Here is a 22,171-nt window from a genome sequence, read left to right as displayed (position 1 = left end):
CAGCATGCTACCGCACACAGAGGAGTCAGGCTGTACCCCCAGGGTAGAAGGAGTTTAGCGGCCACAGCTGCGAAAGAAGTAACACTTCTCGCCAGTGGTGAGTCATGCTGCGTCTCCCCGCGGCACTCCCGCCGCAACATAAAGAATTGTGTGCCCTCCCCCCCCAGTGGAGATGCAATGAGCGGCATCCGCTGCAAAGAGATGAGCCGTGCTGCCCCGCCCACCCCAGTGAAGCAATGGAACGGCTGCTGCCGCAATCAAGGAGGACAGCCGGTGCATTGGAGGAGCCCTGCCTGTGATCCTCCCTGGCCGCGGCCCTCAGCAGCGAGGGTGCTTATGCAGCCAGGGAAGGATCGAGCCTGAGGGCCCCTGTGGCATCTGCTGCCGTGGGGGGCGGGGACGTATGAAAATGGTGCGGTCGTGGCCGCGAGGTGACAGACCTCCCGCCTTGAGAGGAGAAAAGTAATGGTGTGGCCGAAGAAGAGGGAACAACTGTCCCCCACTTCTGGGGTGGTGAGTTGTACGCCCCACAAAGGAAAAAGGAAGCTGCCCACTGCTCCATGAGCGAGCCCAGGATGAATGGATGCAGCTGCTCCAGTGAGCACAGGACCCCCACCCCGGAGTCCAAACATGCACGTTGCTGCATGATCAAAGTTCTACATGTTACCACAAGGACATTGATGTATGTATGTATGTATGTATGTATGTATGTATGTATGTATGTATTTAGTTTTATATAGCGCCGGTAGCCCGCAGGCATCAGGGCGCTTGTACATAAAACACTGCTGCTACAAGACCAAAGACAAACAGCACGTAAGGGACGAACAAATGGTACAGCTAGCTAAGAAGCTTCACGAATTCTAACTAAGGACCTGCGTCCACGGGTTCTTATCTAAAGAGGTAAGTCTTCAGCCTCTTCCTGAAGATTGGGAGACTGGCTTCGGACCTAAGTGATTCGGGGACGCTGTTCCACAGTTTAGGAGCCAGCACGAGAAAGGATCTACCCAACCCTGTTTTTAGCTTAAACTTGGGCACAAGCAGAAGGCATTTTCCACCCGAGCGAAGGTTTCTGGTGGGATTATAGGGCCTTAAGTGTGTTCTCAGATAGGAAGGTGCTGAGCCATACAGGCATTTATGAACCAGGCAGAGGGCTTTGAACTTAATGCGCTCCTCTACCCTGAGCCAATGCAGCGCTAGCCTCTCTTTAGTGACATGGTCTTTCCTTTTCAGATTTTTTACTATTCTGACCGCATTGTTCTGGATCACCTGACAACTAGATAGATCCTTGGATGTGGCCCCCAACAGCAGGGGGCTCCGATCATCAGAGCAATGAAGTCAGACCCCCGGGCTTCCCCCACCAGCAGTGAAATGGACATATGTGCTCCATGTCCCCATGTCGGGGAAGCTAAATTGAATGGGAAGGACTCTGCGCACCTAAGCAGCCACGTGGCAACACAGCGAGGTGTCGCAGCATCTCCAACAATGGACACACTGGTCCTAACGTGAACACACACCCTGATGCTCCCCAGTGTTACCAGCCAGGAGCATCTGGGTCTCCTGCACTGTGCACTGGACATCACACTGGCGCAACCACGCCTGGCATGCTGCGCGCTTACCTGACAAGGGTAATTGCCCTGGAGAGACCTAGGCAGCAAGTGACCCCACAACGCTGTACCACCACAGTCAACCTGCCTGCCCTATTAGGTGGCCCCAACACCGAACCACTGCAGTCACACAGCCTGCCCTCCAGGGGCCGAGACCGCCTGCCACTGGCCAGGAAAGTGATGACACGCTCCAGTCTGGAGCAGTACAGCGAGGACAAATATATCCCTATACTCCCAGAAGGTGTGCAAGGGGGAGGGGGCAACTATAAGGTACTCCAGACCAGAGCAGAAATGAGGATGCAAGTTTGTTCCACATGCACCAACATGAAAGGCAGGCCGGGATGAGCCTGATCCATCCAGGTAATGTGAGTAATCGTGTACTCCATGTCAACCCATGCCACAGTACAGAGCTAATGCACCAGCACCACACCAGAACTCCAAGCCCAGAGTATGTGAGCACACTGCACTCTATGCATCGTATACCTCACTACTAGTGCAATGCCCAAGATGCTGCATGTGATGGTAAAATGACTCTGTGTACCAAAGGCCGCCCTGTGCAACTGAAGTATGCCATTGACCCAGCAGAAACAATGGCCTCACCGTGGCCGATGTGGGACTTTCACCCTCATGCCCCTCTAGGTTCGCAGCCATGAGCACCAGGGCATTCTGCGTTCTGGGCACTGCACACCCTACCAGTACGAATGAGCATGTGATGCTGCCTGCGCAGGGCTGGGCAAAGTGAGGGGTCCCAACTCCGAGGAGGAGGCGCTAGGCGCTGTCAGGTGATCCCAGAGGGTGGCTCCCACCACGCACCTGTGACACCAATACAACCCAGCGTTGCCTGCCAGACAAGAACTGGTGCACTGTAACAGCAATCGAAATGGAAGGCCAACCAGCATAAAAGTGATCATCTCCCGGCATAGCGCCATTGGAACACAAGCCACCCTTCCTGCCATGCGAGTGGCCCTAATTGCCTGCGACTGAGGACACTCTGGCTGCCTGTCACTAATGACACCCTGCACGCCATGCCATTGAAGGACCAAGTTAAACGGGGCTTGGACGAGATACCTCCCAAACCCCCTGAATTCGGCCGATAACTTGTGTCCGACCAACGAACCAGGCAGCCCTGGGCCCCAACACCAAGAACCAGTGCATCGGGCAAGAAATGGGTTGCAGTTCATCATGAGTGCGCACTGTGCTCCTGGAGGAAAGGGACGCTCCAAACTGGGGGAACATCGCCAAAAAGGGGGTGAATGATGTCCTGTCACCCTGTGCCCTATCAACAGCACTGTGCCCTTTCAACAGCACATGGAGCGGCCTGGACGCCCTGCGACCTGCGTCTTGCTGCTCTGCTCTGAACATCAAGGGACTATGCCAATGTGGCCCCTGGTACCCACCAGGTGCGGCTTTGCCGGCCGTGAACTGCACCATCAATGGACCTGGACCCGGGAAGTTAACCCTGAACGGACACTGATGGAAGACAAACTGGTCTCCTGCGGTCCTGCAGTTGCTTTAAGAGGACTCAGTAATCTGGTGTGTTTTGGTGCTGTGAACCTGCATAGTAGCTACATTCTTAAAGTGGTCTCAGTAAAGAACAATGATGGGAGGCTGTGATCCCGAAGGGGCGAGGTGTGAATATAGTGCCTGCCGCCAACCATGGCGTCTTTTTCAGTAGTTGCAGTTCCGAACCCCAGGTTAATAAAGGGTTTGTAAACTGTGGTAGAACTGCCCACATTCGCCCGGCAGTTCACCGACCACGACTGTCACCTGCTGAGTATGTTTAGAATGGGTTAGTATGTGTTAGGTCTGTAACTATTTGAGTTAGCTATGTATGTGTTAGTGGCATATCCTACTATCTGTCTATTCCGCAAGTTCTAAAGTGATAAGTATTTTGTTGTTCTGTAAAGGGTGTGATGCATGTATGTCTCAGCAACGTTTGGTTTGTTCCTTATGAAAAAGGAGGAGCGTTATATATGACCCTCCGATGGGTATTGCCCCTTTAAGGGGATGTGTCCCTCCCACGTGTATTGCCCCTTTAAGATGGGCCATGACTGGGTCATGGCCCAAGCTAATAAAAGGAGCCTGGTTTATTGTTGTTAGGGTCTGCTGCCGGGGACACAGTGAACAGCTTTCGCCTCTCCCTGCAAGGACTTACCTTCCAGGAGAGCAGTCTTGATTGCCCGATAGGTTTCCTCCTCGATAGCCAAGAATCTGCATCTCGGACATAACACACATCACAGCAAATTCAGCCCATGACCACTAATCACATCAGTGGTGGAAGTGGAAAAAAGGAACTAGTGGTCTCTGGTTGCACCAAAAAAGCAGGGCGGAGTCTGGAGAGTGTCTTGGAGTGACGAGTGACCAGTGGCTCTTCTCTGTCCCTTACTGAAGGCGGAACTACTCTACAAATACCCAGACTCACCGCGGAGCGGCCGCAGAGTCTGCAGAGTCTCTTGGAGTGACGAGTGACCAGTGGCTCTTCTCTTTCCCTTACTGAAGGCGGAACTACTCTACAAATACCCAGACTCACCGCGGAGCGGCCGCGGAGTCTGCAGAGTCTCTTGGAGTCTGTGGAGACCTGGGGAGAAATGGGGCCTGGAGCCACACAACAGACCAACAAACCCAGTGTGGGGTGGTCTAGGAGCAAATCTTCTGACTCCCATACTGGCGCCCCTGCTGGCCCTCACCCACTCACCAGACTGCGCAACGGAGCCTTCTGTCTGGAGGAAAAAAGCTCCCTTACTGCGCCCCTAATGGACTCCAAGCTACAAGTGAGTAATCAAATGACATCTAATTTGACAATCTCTGCAGCCAGTAGAGTGCCGTGTTCAGAGTTACAGTATCAAGCCCATAGTAATTGTGATCATTTAAATATACAGGGCTGTGCGTACTGCCTTGTGAAAGGATGTAACAACTATGAACAGTTGGATTGTGACACAGTAGAATTAGTGGAACCAGTAATCTCACTTGAAACAACACATGCAACACACGAAATCCAGCAGCTTGCCATGACTGCTAAAAAGAACAGCCTAAACACTAGTCTGGGTAGTTCATCGCCATATGAAAAAACGAAAGAAGAACTCACAATGGAAGGCAGGGAGAAACAGAAACCTACCGGTTTGGTAGACGGCGGCTGTGTGGCGGGGTGTGGTCCTCTGGCTGAGGAGCCGGCAGGAGGTGTGGGGGGTGAAGGCGCCGCTGGGGTATGCTCCATGGCCGCAGCTCCACTGCATGCGGTCTCACCGGCTGGTGTGGCTGGTGCAGCGGCCCTCGCGGCTCGGCCATGTGGGTCTGCGGGCTCTCCTTCCCCAGTTTCGGTGCCCCGCACGCTCTCGTCTGTGGCTGCTGCCGCTTTGTCGGCCCCCTCGCTCGCCCCCCCAGACTGAGGGGTCGCGGGTGCAGGAGGGGACGTGCCTGAGGCAGTGGATGCCTGCGAGAGTGTCCCCCGGGTCCGCGTATCTTTGCGAGACATACCAGGAGGGGCGGAGTCTATGCCCGTGAGGAGAAATGAAAAAAGGACTAAGTCCGGTCCTGAAGTTAGAAATAAAGGACAGACTTTGGGCTCTCTGGACATCTTTCATACCGAAAAGCAGAACAGCATTACAGATTCAAATGAAACATGCTCTGATGATCGTGGTGCTGATGTCTTTTTCTCTGCCAATCTAGAACCAGACCCCCTGTTTGGAATTATTCCTGAGTCATGGGATAATATCTCCCCCTTCATTGCCCAATTACAACATAAGGACCAGATAGAAAGAAGACATTCACTGGAATTAGAAAATAAACTATTAATGGATCTAACCCACATTAATCAAGAACGAAAAAATAAAAATCAAACTGTCTCTATGCTGAATACAAGTGAGATAAATAAGAGCATTAATACACACACAAATAGGTGTGAAGATGATGAACCCCAGGCAGGTTTACAACTTGATGACAATAATACAGACCAAAACATAAGCAATGAGGATGAGTATCCTAGACAGCGTGCCATTCTGACAAACACCAAATCCATATGGCCGAGTGGAACATTTAAACGAAGAAGAATAATGGATAGTGAGTCTCTGAAGATTTTTGACTCACAAAAAAGGTTGAGACGAGCACAGACAGAATTGGATCCATATGAAAAGGCAAATACAATCGAATCAATGAACAACAACGAAACTGTTAAGCAACAAGCGGCGAGCAACGTTAAGAGTGCATAGACTCCATCGAAAACTTCATCAGATGAAACCAGTACGGAGTCTTCAATAATGGATCGTGAGTACCCGAAGATCAGAAGAACTTATTACAAAGCTAAGTATAGAATGCATGACACAAATAGGGACACATCAGATCATTTGGAGGACACAATCAAACAATACATCCAAGAACTACAACCTGCCCTGACTTCAGTAATGTCAATGACCATCTCGCCATTCTTGAAAATGTATGAGCATCTAAACGAGACAATAAAGGATCAAACTACTTTGATTGCTTTGATGAATTCTAAGCTAATTAGCATTGAATACGAAACTACACACGACAAACAGTGTTTTAAAGAACTCGCTAATAAAATTGAAGGAATGGTAGCCACACTAGCTGCACAAAAACGGAATAATAGTGAAGATAAAAAACTATTGGCTGAAATTGCAAAAGAAGCGCTTTCCCTGCTAAAACAGGAAAGAATTAGCGAAGGTACCAAACCTATATTAAAAAAGACATGTGTAAACAGCAATCTGAGTAATGACGCATCTGTTCCACAAAAAGAAGCAACAAATGAACAGCCTTATGTGGAACAAACTACTGTGGTACCAATGACTAAACAAACTAGTACTCCTGAACTTAAAATAATCGATCTGACAACACAAGAATCACTAAGTGCGACAAGAAATAAGCTGGGGTCAGTTACAGAGAATACTTCGGCCAATAATGAAAAGCAGCAACAAACTAGGACCCAGTCCCAGGAGCCAAGCCTAAGCCTTTCTTTTAAGGACGTACTTGCCTTATCTACTAGAGCAGAAAATGGAGCCAACACAGACAATCAAATACCTTCCTCATCTGCAAAGGACAAATCTGATATAATAGATGAGCATGTAACAAATCAGGCACCCGAAATTTTGACGACAAATCCACCGAAACAGATCCTGTTTGATATTTTCAATGCATTAAAACAACCGGCAAGACCGAAGTGTGCAAAGATAGCACAAATCAAAAAGACTAAAACTCAAACTATGAAAAAACACAACATCACTAATAGCTCAAGAAAGTTTTTACGAAATCTTAAAACAGTGAGCTTCTCAATAAATCAAGGTGAAGAAAAAATATTCGAAAAGGAAAAGGATTCCCATAGTGAAATTAAGGAAAACACAAAGCAACTTGAAAGTTGTAAAAATATATCTACTGATATAGAAAACTCAACTGATTTAATGCAGCTATCGATATATGAAGATGAAGATGAAAGAGAAGAAAAAAACACAGAGAATACCACACTTGGCGATCAGTCTAAATTGTATGACAAATCTTCTCTGGAGAACGTGCAAGAAGATAAAGGAAAAACAAAGGAAACAGTCTGTGCTTTGACCACGCTGGAAGGTCAGGATAAAACAGAAGTTCGTGTATGCGTGCAGGTTCCAGCAATGAACTCTAAAAAAAAACGAGACGATAAATGAAATCAGTCCAGTGTTTCGAACAATGGAGGAAAAACGGAAACATCTGGCCTGTAAAGAGTTGCATAACAGTGATCAGACCGAGAGATCCAGAAGAACAATAAATCCATATATGCAAGAAATTTGAGACTCAAACCAGAGCTGCCGCTGATAACCTATGCGCCTCTAAAAACAATTCCAATGGCCCAGCGTGGATCCCTGCCTGTCAAAGAACTCAAAGTGATCATTCTTATAAAAATAATAGTTGGCAGAGTGTCAAACAGGAACCTGAAAGAAAACCGCAATTTAAATACTGCCTTGGTTTAGAACGGACATTTCCAAGAAAAGACGGTCTGACGCTGAACCGTACAAATGTTTTACAACTTTTCATTCCGTTCCAGCGCTCAGGACCATTGAATCCAGAGACATCAAATGTGTCGAATTCTTTAAAGAACCTGAAGACGACAAAGTAAAGCTCCATCTTGATTCTAGGATAGTATGTGACATCCTTCTAGACGCAACGGCAGTCCTACTCTCATTAGGATTTGACATCTTTGAAGTGAAGAAGAAGGAAGATCGAAATAATATCAGAGCACAAAACTTAAAAATAAATACTCCGTAAGAGAAAAATTGAAAGCAAATCATGAAGATAAAGACAATGAGAAGATGGCAAGAACTTATACCACAACTGACAATTCAAAGTTAAGTGAAACAGTTTACAACAAATAGAAACGCAATCAGAGAAAGAACAAATCCAAATTACATTTTCATGTAATAGTAATAAGCAAAGAAAGGATACTGATGCAAGACCCCTACTGCATGAGAGCGATGATGATCTAAAAAACTGGAACTGGATCCCTGTTGCACTGACAAAACACAATAGAAAAAATTAACGCCAGGCCGCCCCAGCTAAATCAACAATCAGCTGTGGATCCTGGAACACCCGAGGATATAAACATCTTTTCCAACAGGAGTGGATGAAAGGACTAGACATTATATGTCTCCAGGAAACTTGGATGATTGATCTACCCATTTCAGACGCATATGACATCTGCTTCAACCCAGCCATTAAAAGTGAGAAAGGAAGACCGATGGCTGGTTTAATCACGTTGGTCAAGAAAGGTCTAGGATACAAGATAATTGAATCTATAAATGTAAATGCGTATATACAAGTGATCCATATGTCCAAACAAGATGAACATCAAAGGACACTAGATTCAATATATCTTATTAATATCTATCTATTTTCATTACACAAAATAATGAAACCCACATGTTTTATTGACATGATAACACAATTGCTCGATAAAATCAATGAGCAAGTTGATTCGTCTAACATTGTACTCTGTGGTGACCTAAACATTGGGTGCATAGAAGATAATACATCAGCGTAAATGAGTGACTCTACCATAGCTAAGCAATGGTGTATAGAGATGGAAGCACGAAAGATGCACATGTTAAATGGAACCACGCCAGGTGATATACCAGCTAACCTGACCTGGAGAAGAGACAATCAGAAATCCATTTTAGATTACTTTTTTGTATCTGAGACTCTGCATTGGCGAATAAAGACCTTCCAAATCCATGAAAAGCAAGAAAGTGATCACAATTTGTTGGAAATAAGTCTGACTAATATAACCTCAGAACCCCAAGCTTACTGGAAGCATGATGTCGCTACTGATTCCACAACACTACGCTTGAGACTTGAGGATTCCGATGTCAAAAATATTAAAGCGATGTATAAGCACGAAAAGGCTGTGCTGGAATATGATCATATTCTCACTTAATTTAAGGAAAAAACTATGGCCTTAAAAGACCAGGCTATGTACCAAAACATACATTTGATTTAGAAATTCTAAAACAAAAACGTAAAATGAGAACTCAAATACGAGCTATACAAACAACGAATACTCCTGAAGCACAAAGTAAAAAAAAACATATTATGCAAACGTACAAAAATTGGTTAAAGTCCCATAAGTCGATCGTGAGCAACATGATGCTGAAATGATGCTATCAAAGCTCGCTAAAACAAACACCCGAGACTTGTGGAGTGTCATCAACCAACATGGAACTTTGCAACAAGCCATCATGACAAATGCAGTAAAAGAAAAAGACTGGATAACACATTATACCACTGTATACAGTAAAAAAGAAAATGTAAAAGAGCAAAAATTTCCAATTGTAACATCATGGGATCTAACCTTTGATCATGATGAGATTTTAACAACCATCAAAAATCTAAATCTCTCAAGAGCTCCGGGCCCAGACGGGCTGAGCAATTACATCTTAAAACAGAACCCTGATAAATGGCCCACTTTCTGTCATGTTCTTTTCAATATAATTGCGACTTCATGCTGTACTCTGAAGTCCTGGAAAAGTGCTATTGTAGTCCCTATCTTCAAAAAGGGAGATAGAAGTAATCCGAAGGACTATCGTCCGATAGCACTTTTAGACGTCTTGGGAAAGGTCTATGCAACAATGCTAACACATAAATTAAATCAATGGATCCACACTGTAAACCAAATGGACACAAGACAGGCAGGCTTCGTGAAAGGAGTTGGATGTGCCGTGAATTTGCTAATTGTAAACATTCTAAAAATGGAAACGATAAGAACGGGCAATAACATATACATCACTGTCAGAGACTTTGCTCATGCTTTTGATAGCATTCCTTGAGAAAAGGTATGGGCTAGGCTATACGCTTGGAATTGCCCTATAAGTCTCATATTAGCAATACAAGAATTGCACACTGAAACTAATATACAGATTAGACTTGACAGAGCTGGTAAATTATTGGATGCTATACCTACCCTTTGTGGAGTTGAGCAGGGCTGCCCAATGGCATCAATCATTTTTAATCCATTTCTCTCTGACATAGATGTCACTCTTGATCAGACTCAGTCATTTCCACCAAAAATAAATGGTCATCAAATAAGCCGTCTTCTCTATGTGGATGATTTAATTCTACTAGATCTTACGCCTATAGGCCTCCAAAGAAAACTAAATGCCCTAGAGAGATACATTCAAACCAACGGACTTACCATCAACACGACAAAATCTGAAATACTCGTGCTAGAAAACCTTAGAGGCAAAAATAAAGGCAGATTAAGTAAATTCCGCTGGTCACTAGAAAAGACGTTCCTTCAAAGTACATCATCAACAAGATACTTAGGAATGATCATCAATTCAAGCGTTAACGACACACCCTGGGTTGCTAGTGTTAAATCTAAATGTCAACAACTGACAAATCAAGCATGTATCATCCATAATAAATATGGACAATATTCACTCCTCCAAGCCTTGGCGGTTTACAAACAAAAAGCAGTTCCAGCACTCATATATGGAGCTGAATGCGCATTTGGTGCCCCGTATAAGCTGTGGAATTCTCTTGAAAATATCTTTTGGACTAAGGTCCTACACCTACCCCAAGGAACCCCCGACGGCGTGCAATAGTTATGAACTTGGTCTAATATCAATTCACGCCAGAATCTGTTGGAACACGCTAAATCTCTACTCAAAAATGACTACTACAAACACCCTTATCCAATTTGAGATTTTACAAAACATTGAAAACTCCAAGGAACAAAATGTGCTAACATCCTGGGTAGAGAGTTGCAAGATGATCTTGAAGAATCTTGACATTGACATCGAAACCCTACATACTAACCCAAATTTGGTGAAAAAACGCCTATGGAGAAGTGACTGGATCGTAACAGAAGAACTCACAAACTGATGGAAAATGTACCCCATGAAAAACGAGCATACAACGAAATTCCAAATTATTTTAAATAATTTCCAGATGCTCGGCGGCGAGATTTGTATTTTAAATTGAAATTGAATCTACTTAAGACACAAGAGCGAAAAAGCTTATGGCAGAAAAATAAAAATATGACAAAGATCTGTAGATTCTGTGGACTATGTGAGGAGACCTTAAAACATCTTACCCTGCTATGTACAGCCTTCAGAAAGGAAAGAACAAGATGTCTTGGAGACTTGATTACAAAAAGACCTTTTTTTAAATGCTGATGATTGGTGGCAAATTATGTATGATGAGACAGAAAGAAAACTAATTTTTGACCTTACCTTTTTTATAGACACTGTAGAAGTGAAACTAAATAACCTTGAAAAGGAAATTGTCTAAAGGGACTCAAATCTGTTGAGCAAAAATGTAACAATCTGCTGAATGGAAATGTTATATTATGTTGATTGGATTATGATGATGTAATCACATTTTAAAGGTGTGTTGTAAACTATATAACATTTTTTTTAAAAAAAGGAGCCCCTGCAGGCACGTGAGATAGAACGGCTGCAGACTCCAGAAGAGGAGCGACTGAGTCCGTGCCTCCTTTCTTGTGGGAGGCACAGGCCGGCATGCCCCAATGCCGTGGGACCCTCATGCCAGCATGATGGCAGAGGCCCACACGGTCATGGTCATGGCTGGCTGTGCCCCCACCCCCATTGGTGCTGATGTCAGATAGTACCAAGGGGGGGGCCTGCCAGATGTCCAGGGCAGGTCCCAAACCCCACAGGCACTGGGCCTGTCATGTGCCGATGAGCATCGCACTATGGGGGTCTGCCGAATGTCAATGGCAGGCCACCCACCGCACAGGATTTGCTGGATATCTTCCTTCAGCAACGTTGGAATGTTCCCAAACTTTCTGTGCGTACCCCCGGGGTCTAGGTCAGCTGGGAGGATTCACATAGGTTTCCCTGGGGGCTCTTCGCGCTTTTCAAGCCGGCAACAAGGGAGCAGCTCGCTCGGGCAACCAACAGGAGCGAGCCCGTGCCACCTGGTAGCTTCCACAGGGCGCCTTTTCTAGTTCTTAAATAGTGCTGCCAGTCGAAGAGGCAGACTCCCAAGGCACACCCACGCAACACAACCAAGAATGGGATCTCTATCCAGAAGGGCCAATTCCATCTTTGTGCATGGGGGCTTCCTCAAATAGATTTGTGTGCTACACAACTGAACTCCCAGGTGTCTCTTTTACCCATCCCGGCTGCACCAGGGTAGTGCTCTGTCTCTCCTTCGGATGGGATGCAGACCTGTGCTTTCACCCTCTTTTGCTTCTTCACAAAGTTCTGCTGCAGTAGCCAACATAATGATAGCCCTCCCTGGGATGGGGATTTTCCATCTCAACATGGGAAGCTGGTGTTCCCCCTCTGCTCAATCTCTCTCAATAGCATCCTGTTAAAACATGGAAATAAGCCATGCAGAAAATAAGGAATTTACAATTACCCCGAATAGCAACAAATGGAGCCTGTTTTGCCACAGGGCCTTTGAATGGATTATAGACAGTCCTGTCCTATAGACAAAGTATTGGCTTCTATTTCGCACCTAGCCTCTTCTGGGGTGCAGGTGGACTCCTGTAAATCTAATATTGTGGAGAATCCTGGCTCATAGTAGCTCAGATGTCATGTCATTCTCCTGTTCTAAGCAGGTGACCAATCGTCATTAAGAAGGTCTACTGTATCGCTTCCTGGTGTCCAGACCGCTCACCTGCAGTAGGATCTGAATGTGGTACTCAGTGTGTCAGCACAAAAGCCAATTGGACCAATGGCCACAATAGATCTGTCATTAGTGTCGTGAAAATCCTTCCTAGTGGCTGTCACCGCTGCCTGCCATGTGGGCAACCTGCACATCTTGTCAGCTTTGAAACCATTTATAGCCTTACACAGTATCAATGTGGTTTTTGGAACTCACACTTCCTTTCTTCTTGACATGCTTTCAGACTTATACATTAAATAGGAGATTTATTTCACAATTCTTTTTCCCTAATTCTTTAGAGACCAAAAGGGCCCTGCATGGAGTTGATGTGTTCTTTGACAGGGGGAAAGATTAGCGCTCAACAGACAGACTGTTAGATACTTATGTGGGGTGTTAATATGGCAAACAGGCTCTTTATAACTCTATTGCAAGATACATTGTTTCATATATTATTTAGGCCAAGCAGGCCTTGAAGCTTTAACCTCGCAGGGATCTCTGGGCCCATTCTGAGTGGACAAAAGCCACTTTGGTGACAGCCCTCCATTATGTCCCCGTTGATCTTGTCTATAAGGCAGCCACTTAGGCCTCTTCTTCCTCCTTTTGCAGGCATTACCACATGAACACCAGTTCACGATCTGACGCCCATTTTTGTCAGGCGTTTTTACATACCCAATTTGGTTAGCTTAGTAATAATAGCTAGATCCAACTCCCTCTATATTTTTGTGCTTTAGATTCTCCCTTAGTAAAGTGGAAATGTGGCTTGATGTTGCAGTACATAAATGTTACTCACCATGGTAACTAGATTACTCCTAGTCCATAGTTGCCCTGAATCCGTACCGCAAAGCTTAGCATTATGTTAAGTGCGCATGCCAAGTCGCCAGAAAGAGGGGCTCTTGCAGGTGTGCATGTGCGATCGGGAATGAAAAAGTGTCAATTGAGAGTTTTGCTCTGCAAAAAGGCTCCAGACACATGGACGGGCATCTGCCAGGTAAGGTGGAAAAGAGGACTCAGGACTTTCCTTACCTTAGTCAGTACAGTGAGTAACTTTTAAAAATTATTATAATATTGAAAATAAATCTACATAAATATTAGAAAGAAAAAAGTAAATAAAGGATAGAGAGAGGGGATGCTTTATAGCTTTATAAGGTGAGAGTGTGTAAAATGTTCATACTTTTTATGCCCTGTCCTAACCAGAACATTCTTTCGTTAAGACAATTACAGAATGCTATCAGTTCAAATTTAAATATACCAGCAATGGACCAGTGATGGACTTCTCAAGGTTAATACATTTTTTCTTTTTCTTTCTGATTTCAAATAATGAACCTTTTTCGCACGTGTCTAGAAACCTGAGTTAACATCAATTCTGTAGTGTTTAAAACGGTATACAGTGATTTTAACGAGGCATTTTTGTACCGAAACTATTTTTCGAAAAAACAACGCATTAAAAAGAATATACATGGGGGTACGGTAGGGGGTTAAAACGAGTGGTGAGGGGCTTCAGATGGCGTTGCAAACGTAGGGAAACGGGGATTTGCCGCCACACCCCCATCAATTAAAAAAAGAAGCAGTGATGTTTTTCAATAAAATTGTTTCGGTATAAAATGCCTCTCTGTAAAGATTTTTGGTAAAATCACATAGAACCGTTTAAAACTTCTAAACACTTAGCCAGGGAAGTGTAGTGTACGCATTTCTGAGTTGTACCTTACATTTGCTTGTGTGTTACGATCCCCCTGCCGAGACAGCTGTGGCTGCTGCAGTTATTTACCAAATGTTTACATTTGTGCAGTCTGTTTGCTATGTTTGACCCACAGCTGATTTAGAGATGAAAGAAGGATGCCCTGTTTTACACTGGCTAAGAGTTTGAGAAAGAAACGTATCCCTGAAAGAGCACCTTTAAACGAGTTTGCAATGTATTGTTTCAGCGGTATCCAATGTTTGTATTAAACAATGTTTCCATCTTCCCTGGCAGTGTTTACAGGGGATGTCTATGCTAATTTCAAATATAGGTCATCCAGCATCTTAGATGCTCACATTCAGATGCACTTTTCACTACCTTTGCTCATTTGCACAAATAAGGGGGCATGTTTGCACGTTTCAGTGCACATCCCAAATCCATAAACTGGTTGCTCTTTCAAATGCTCCAAAATAAAAGCTTTTCTATTGCTCCTGTTTGGACAATGAACAAGCGAATGCCCAATATACGATAGGTTAATTTCTGAAACTTTCATGCATTTTCTAAGAGATGGGAAAGCTGCAAGGAAGGATAGAAATGCATTTTTATTTTTTTATCACATTTCACAGTGATAGAAGGACCTGTCAAACTGAAATGCACTCCAAGCACCCACGAGCCTGTAATACATTAGTGTGGAGTAGGCTACCCTTGAAATACTTAATCACCTTTGAGAATAAGGCGACCCGCGCATTTCTGAAACGAGCACAAATGAAAACGCAAATTAATCTGTGTATTTTTCATTTGCACTCAATGGGAAAATCTGCCACAATTTGTAGGTTCTGTAGAACAATCCCTGTGTCGTTCTCACCCTTCTGTGGGGAAAATATTGGTCACGTGCAATCCTGAACGTTGAAATGCACATGAATACATTAGAAAATCACGATTTTTTAGAATATAGTTCAGTGTGTTAAAAGCTCATTAGAGATTTGTGTTCATATGCCAGATCTTAGTACCAAATTACAGCAAGGTAGACTCAGCATTTCCATTGTCTTAGGATGATAAATCCGCATGTATATATACTTTTGAGATAGAAACACCTGCTGCGCTACAAAACAATGTCCCTCATTAGACAGCTCTAGCTATAAAAAGTAACATAGCTTCTCCAGCATGGGGTCTGGCATGGATTCACATGCTCATGAATATTCCCCGTCGTCAGGCTGGGAATCCTCGGTAAAGAAAAATCAGTATCAGTTTCGTTTCTGATCTGTCTTTCGTAGTAGTAACCAATCACTGATTTCTGCGTCATACTGACCACAGCCAATGACTGCCTTTCCCTAAGCCCCGCCTCTGTCAGCCATCCTCAGATTTTTACCGCAAGTTCAAGTGTTGGGATCCTCGTGCTATTGCTCTCGAGCTTTAGTGCGTTTTTGCGCTTTTTCATAGGAAAATTCTCTCTTTTTTCGGTCAAAAGAGCCTCACGCTCCACCGTTTCTTTATCCAATCAACGGGGACCCGTGCCGGATTCTTCTACGCCCTCTCAAGGGTGAAGATTTCGTCGAGCCATGCTTTTGGAGGACTCCAGAAGTTTCTCAGGCCCATCTCGGACATGGCCCAGGAGAAGGGAAGCTCGACGCCCGGAAAGCTGTTCAGGGTCTGCCCTGGATGCCAGCTTCAGAATGTCTTCAAGGAGGACGAACACTCCCTTTGCCTCTACTGCCTGCATGAGGACAAGACGCACGTGGAGAAGGACTGTGCGTTTTGCGGGAACATATCGGAGCGGACCATGAAGGACTGCCATCTGCGTCTCGCCAACTGGCTGGAAGGGAAGAGCCCGTCAGGCGAGAAAAAGAAGAAGTCCGAGCGGTCTTCTAAGACCTTTGAGGGCGCCCCGGCGACGGGGGCCCAACAGAAGGCCAAGCACCGCGAGTCCACTGGCACCGGGAGCGCCGAACGGTCGGGCTCTTCGGTTGCCAGGCAGGGCGCAACCTCCCCGGCGCCATCAACCACGAGCCAAAGCTCTGGCTTGGGTAAGAGGAAGTCCGAGCACCCGTCAAAGCTTCTGGAAAGGCCCCGGTCGAGCTTGAAGGCCCCATCGGAGGGGGAGCGAGGCGGTGACCCTCCCCCCAAGGAGAAGGCGGTGAGCGCACCTAAGGTGGTGAAAGCCTTGATCCACCCTGTCAAGGCCTCTATCGAGACAGTCGCGGCGGCCCTGGCTCAGCCTGTGGAGGCTACACCAGTGGAGGTGACCTCGTTGCCCAGAGTCTCCCTGCCACCGCGGAGGGAGTCCTCTTTCAAGCCCATCGACAGGACCCCCGTGAAACCTCTGACAGAGAAGAAAAAGGGGGGGCAGGAGGCCATCGTGGGTTCGGCCTCAACCTCTGAAGAGGAGCTGATCGAAGTCTTAAACCACGGCATTGGCGTGGAAGAAGACCAGCTCGTCAGGAGGGACCCTGACGAAGGAGACGACGAGAACGTCGCGGGTGCCGACGAGGTTCCTGACCGCCCGTCGGAACCCCCTCAACCAGTGCCGCAAGACAACTCGGCGGCCATTTTGTTGGCTATACAGTCCTTATGCTCGGAGATAAGGACGAGATTGCCGTTACAACCAACGGAGGAACCGCTCCCGACTGGGGACCCGGAGCCAGGCCCTTCTGGGAGCCCTCCTCCTAAGAGAAGAAGGATTCATCCTCCACCTCCTTTTCAACCATCGCGCCCTGCTCAGCCCTCCTCCCCGTCCACGACCCGTGGGGATGATACAGGGACGGACACGGCCGCGACGGGTACAGACGACGAAGTTTACGACGAGGATCTTCTGTCGTCACCTCCTCCCCGGGCTTACCCGCCTGACGAGATTGGATCGTTTCATGCCATGATCGCCAGGGCATCCAAGCTTTTCCAGCTCTGCCCGGAAGAGAAGAAGGAAGGTTTCCTTTATCAACGGCGCGAGACCAAGAGGAAGACGGTCCTCGCTGTACCTCTACTGGACGATATCTGGGATGAGGGTCTCGCCCTCCTCAAGAACCCATCCACAACGCCTGCGAGAAGGGATCGGTACGAGAAGAAGTACCGGGTCCCGGACGCGGCCCCCTTGTGCCTTCGGGCACAGCCGACCCCGGACTCAGTCGTCTCCGCGGCGGACAGGAAGAAAGCGGGGGGGGCATCGGCCTCTACGTCAACCTCCCCCCCCGGACGGTGAGGGAAAGAAATTGGACACGATGGGACGCAGAGTCATCTCATCAGCAGCGACGACGATTAAGGCTGCCAACGCCTTGGCTATCATAGCCCGCTACGACAGGGAGTTGTGGTACAAGATCGCCCCCCCCCCCGCTGGACTTCCTACCGGACAACAAGAGGGCGGAGGCCCTAGAGATCTTGCAGGAAGGAAAAGTGGCGTCGGACCACGCCATTACGATAGCGACGGACATCGCTGACACTGGGTTTCGCCAGTTGGGCAACGGCGTGTGCCTTAGACGGCGTGGATGGCTCAAGGCAACGGACTTCCAGCAGGACGTGCAGACCAGAGTTTTGGACATGCCATTCCACGGGAGCAACCTGTTTGGGAAAACAGTGGACGATTCCCTGAAAGCCATCAAGACGGAGACGGCCCGGGCTCTTGGTGTTCTCCAGCAATGACGGCCACCCTTTCGGAGCACCAGAGGCAAGCAGGGTGCCTCCAAAGGTTCCGGCGGCGGATATTCCACCTACCGTCAAGCGGCCCTTTCGTCGTCACAGGAAGCCTACAGGGGACGAGGCAAGTCGGGCGGACCCCGCCGTCGTCGCCAGGGACGACAAGGCGGCAAAGCCTCTTCGAAGCAGGACTGAACCGGCCCTGGGGTCGGGCCCCCACCGAAGCACCCCGGTGGGAGGCCGGCTGGCGAACTTCGTCAGCGTGTGGGAGTCCATCTCCACCGACCGTTGGGTGCTGGACGCCCTGGCCCAGGGTCACGCGCTCGAGTTTCTAAAGAAGTGCCCGTGCGTCCCCCCGTGGCCAGGAAGGAACACCACGTCCCTCAACTTCTCTTGGAGGTAAAGGCGATGCTCAAGAAAGGCGCCATCAAGCTCGTCCCAAAGAGGCTTCGGGGCTCCGGAGTTTACTCAAGATACTTCCTCGTGAAGAAGAAGACAGGAGGATGGCGTCCCATCCTGGACCTACGACGACTGAACAAATTCATCAAGGCACAGAAGTTCCGGATGGTCACCCTCCAGCACGTCCTGGGTCAGCTGGAGGAGGGCGATTTCCTGTCGTCGTTGGATTTGGAGGATGCCTACTTCCATATCCCCATCCTAAAGGGACACCAAAAGTTTCTCAGATTCGTGGTCCAAGGGCGTCACTACCAGTTTAAAGCCCTTCCCTTCGGATTGAGGTTGGCACCCAGGGTGTTCACCAAGTGCCTCGCACCGGTGGTGGCGCGGCTGCGCCTGGAGGGGATCCACGTCTACCCCTACCTGGACGACTGGCTCATCCGAGCAAAGACAAGGGAGCTTGCCGCGGAGCACACGGCGAGGACCGTCCAACTACTCACGGACCTGGGATTCTCCATAAACTACGCCAAGTCCCACCTGGTGCCCGCACAAGACGCACTGTTTCTGGGAGCGAAACTCGACACAGTGGCACTTCTGGCCTCGCTGTCGGAGGAAAGGACGAGGGCCATCTTGGGCAAGGTGCAGCGGACGCTGGTTGCGGACGCGGCCAGGGTGAGGTCCATCAAATCCCTCCTCGGAATGATGTCTTCTTGCATTTATCTCATCCGCCTGTGCAGGCTTCGGATGCGCCCGTTACAGGAGTTCCTGGACGCTCGCTGGATCCAGACGACGGGCAGCTTCGAGGACAGGATCACACTCGACAAGAGTTTCCCACGAGCGATCCGGTGGTGGGGCACCCGCGCGCATCTGACGGCGGGCATGGACTTCCAGACCCCGGGCCACCAGAAGACAGTGACCACAGATGCCTCCCTGGAAGGGTGGGGAGCGCACACCGAAAATCTGCACGCGAGAGGCCTTTGGCTTCCGACGGAGAAGTCCCTCCATATCAACGTCCTGGAGCTCCGTGCAGTGTTTTGGGCCCTCTGGTCCTTTCTTCCGTCCCTCAAGGGCAAGGTGGTGAGGATCTTCACCGACAACACCACCACCATGTTCTACATCAGGAAGCAGGGCGGTACCAGATCCCCAGCCCTGTCCAAGGAGGCGCAGGATCTGTGGCATTGGGCCGTCGCCCAAGGGATGTTTCTGGTGCCGTTTCATCTGGTAGGAATAAAAAACACCATCGCCGACTCGCTCAGCAGAGAGCTGCGCTCGTGCCACGAGTGGGAACTACGACAGGATCTAGTGGACCGCCTCTTCCGACGGTGGGGCACACCCCAGATCGACCTGTTCGCGACGGCGACGAACTCCAAGTGCCGGAGGTTCGCCAGCAGGTTTCCCTAGCCGAGGAGCATGGGCGATGCTTTCTCGTTCCCCTGGGAGGGCCTGTTTCTATACGCGTTCCCTCCATTGCCGTTGCTGACCCGACTCATCAACCAGCTCAAGAGGTCACGGTGCAGGATGATAGTCGTCGCACCTGCGTGGCCGAGGCAGATATGGTTCCCGGACCTTCTGGACTTGTCAGCGTCCCCGTCAATCAAGCTGCCAGTGGACGCGGATCTTCTCTCCAGGGAAGGAGGCGCCATCCTCCATCACGACCCGAAGTCGCTGAACTTGCAGGCCTGGCTCCTGCAGCGCTAGAGTTTGGAGGTTACGACATACCGGCCGACTGCAGAGAGGTTCTTGCAAAGGCCAGGGCGTCCTCAACTCTTAAATGCTACGGACACAAATGGAAGAGGTTCTCTGTCTGGTGCCACGCACAGAAGATTAACCCTCTACGGATTACGGCTCCTCAAGTACTACCGTACCTACTGACGCTGGCCAAGGCTAGACTGGGGCACGCTTCCATCAAGATTCATCTTGCTGCGATCTCCCGATACACCAGAACCACGGGACGGACGTCTTTGTGGTCTCATCGTCTGGTGAAAGAATTCATGAAGGGACTGTTCAGATCGTTCCCGCCGGTGAAGGCTCCGGCCCCAGCGTGGGAGCTCAACGTGGTGCTGACCAAGCTCATGGGACCTCCGTTCGAGCCTCTGCACTCAGCTCCGTTGAAGTTCTTGTCGTGGAAAACAGCATTTCTTGTGGCCATCACCTCCGCATGACGGGTGGGAGAGATCCAGGCCCTTTCCTGCAAACCCCCGTACTTGACTTTTCACGAAACGAGGGTAGTGCTCAGGACGCACCCCTCATTTATGCCCAAGGTGCCGTCGGACTTCCACCTCAACGAACCCTTGGTGTTGCCTGTTTTCTTCCCTTCGCCTTCGTCGCCGGCTGAAAGGACTTTGCACTCGCTGGATGTGGCTAGAGCGCTGAAGTTCCAGGTGGACCGCACGAAGAGTTTTCGGAAGACGTCACAACTTTTTGTGAACTTTGGACCTGTCAATCAGGGAAGGCTCTCTCAAAGGCTTCCATTTCCAGATGGCTCTCTGGCTGTATCATGTACTGTCATCGGTTGGCAAACCGACCGCTGCCCGGCCGTCCGAGAGCCCATTCCACCAGAGCGATCGCAGCTACCACGGCGTTCCTATCTGGTGTGCCCCTGCTGGATATCTGCAGGGCTGCTACGTGGAGGTCGACGCACACCTTCACGAAATTCTACTGCGTCGACCGGGATTCCAGGGAGGAGTCCAGGGTCGGCCAGGCAGTGCTGCGCAACCTGTTCGCTTAAGGTGAGCCTGGTGAGGAGGTAAGAGATGCTTAATGTTGAGTTGTTTTATTGCTTAATGTTGAGCCTGTTGCCACCTCCCGTGGTTGTGCATGTGTGTACTGCTATGTATTCTTTTATTCACGAGCATGTGAATCCATGCCAGACCCCATGCTGGAGAAGGAACAAGTTACTTACCTGTAGCTGTTGTTCTCCAGCATGGGTCTGGCATGGATTCACATGCAAACCCTCCCGCCTACCCCTCTGCGGCTCTTCACTTGGTCATACTGCCACTTCACGTGCTACCAAATCTGAGGATGGCTGCCAGAGGCGGGGTTTAGGGAGAGGGCAGTCATTGGCTGTGGTCAGTATGACGCAGAGATCAGTGATTGGTTACTACTACAAAAGACAGATCAGAAACGAAACTGATACTGATTTTTCTTTACCGAGGATTCCCAGCCTGACGACGGGGAATATTCATGAGCATGAGAATCCATGCCAGACCCATGCTGGAGAACAACAGCTACAGGTAAGTAACTTGTTCCATCAGTATGATGCAGGGTTAGAGCTTGATTCCTCCAAATGAGGGTTGTAAAATGAGGGTTGTAAAAACTAGCCAGACCCCAATAAAGAGCATAAATTGTTAGTCGGGAAAGGTGATTAGGTAGTCAAGCTTATGGAACCAAAGTGTCAAGGCTCATACCCTGGCTTTGCCAGCAGACAATACTGAGTATTTACTGTATCGTACTCTGCTGCCTTCTACGTTATTACAACAAATTAAATTACTTTGGGGTCATTTACTTTGTTGTAATTACGTAAAATGTTTTCTTTTGATTTTGTTTATGGGGGTGTTCCCCATTCCTACCTTCCCCTTCACTATCACCCATAACCCAACCCCCTTTATATCCTCCAACTCTTAAATGCATGTACACAGTAACTTCCCCACAAAGTAATTCAAAATAAATGACCTCAAAGTAACAGGAGACCATGAGAAGGCTTGCCTTGTCACATACTGGTGCCATTGTTTAGCCTATTGCTTGATCTATTTATGTTGAC

At 48.1% G+C, this 22,171-nt stretch overlaps 1 protein-coding gene across 1 annotated transcript in view; it reads left to right on the top strand.

The window, feature by feature from the left end:
* The window catches only part of HORMAD1 (HORMA domain containing 1), a 2,731,278-nt gene that overhangs the window by 1,266,348 nt on the left and 1,442,759 nt on the right, over positions 1-22,171 (top strand). The window contains exon 7 of the mRNA XM_069642620.1: positions 13,928-13,995. Within this exon, the coding sequence (XP_069498721.1) occupies positions 13,928-13,995 (68 nt within the window). The remainder of the gene's footprint in view (positions 1-13,927; positions 13,996-22,171) is intronic.

Source organism: Ambystoma mexicanum, chromosome 1p (genome assembly GCF_040938575.1).
Source record: "Ambystoma mexicanum isolate Mex_15411 chromosome 1p, UKY_AmexF1_1, whole genome shotgun sequence".
Classification (NCBI taxonomy): domain Eukaryota; kingdom Metazoa; phylum Chordata; class Amphibia; order Caudata; family Ambystomatidae; genus Ambystoma; species Ambystoma mexicanum.
This window is presented reverse-complemented; position numbering and strand designations above follow the sequence as displayed.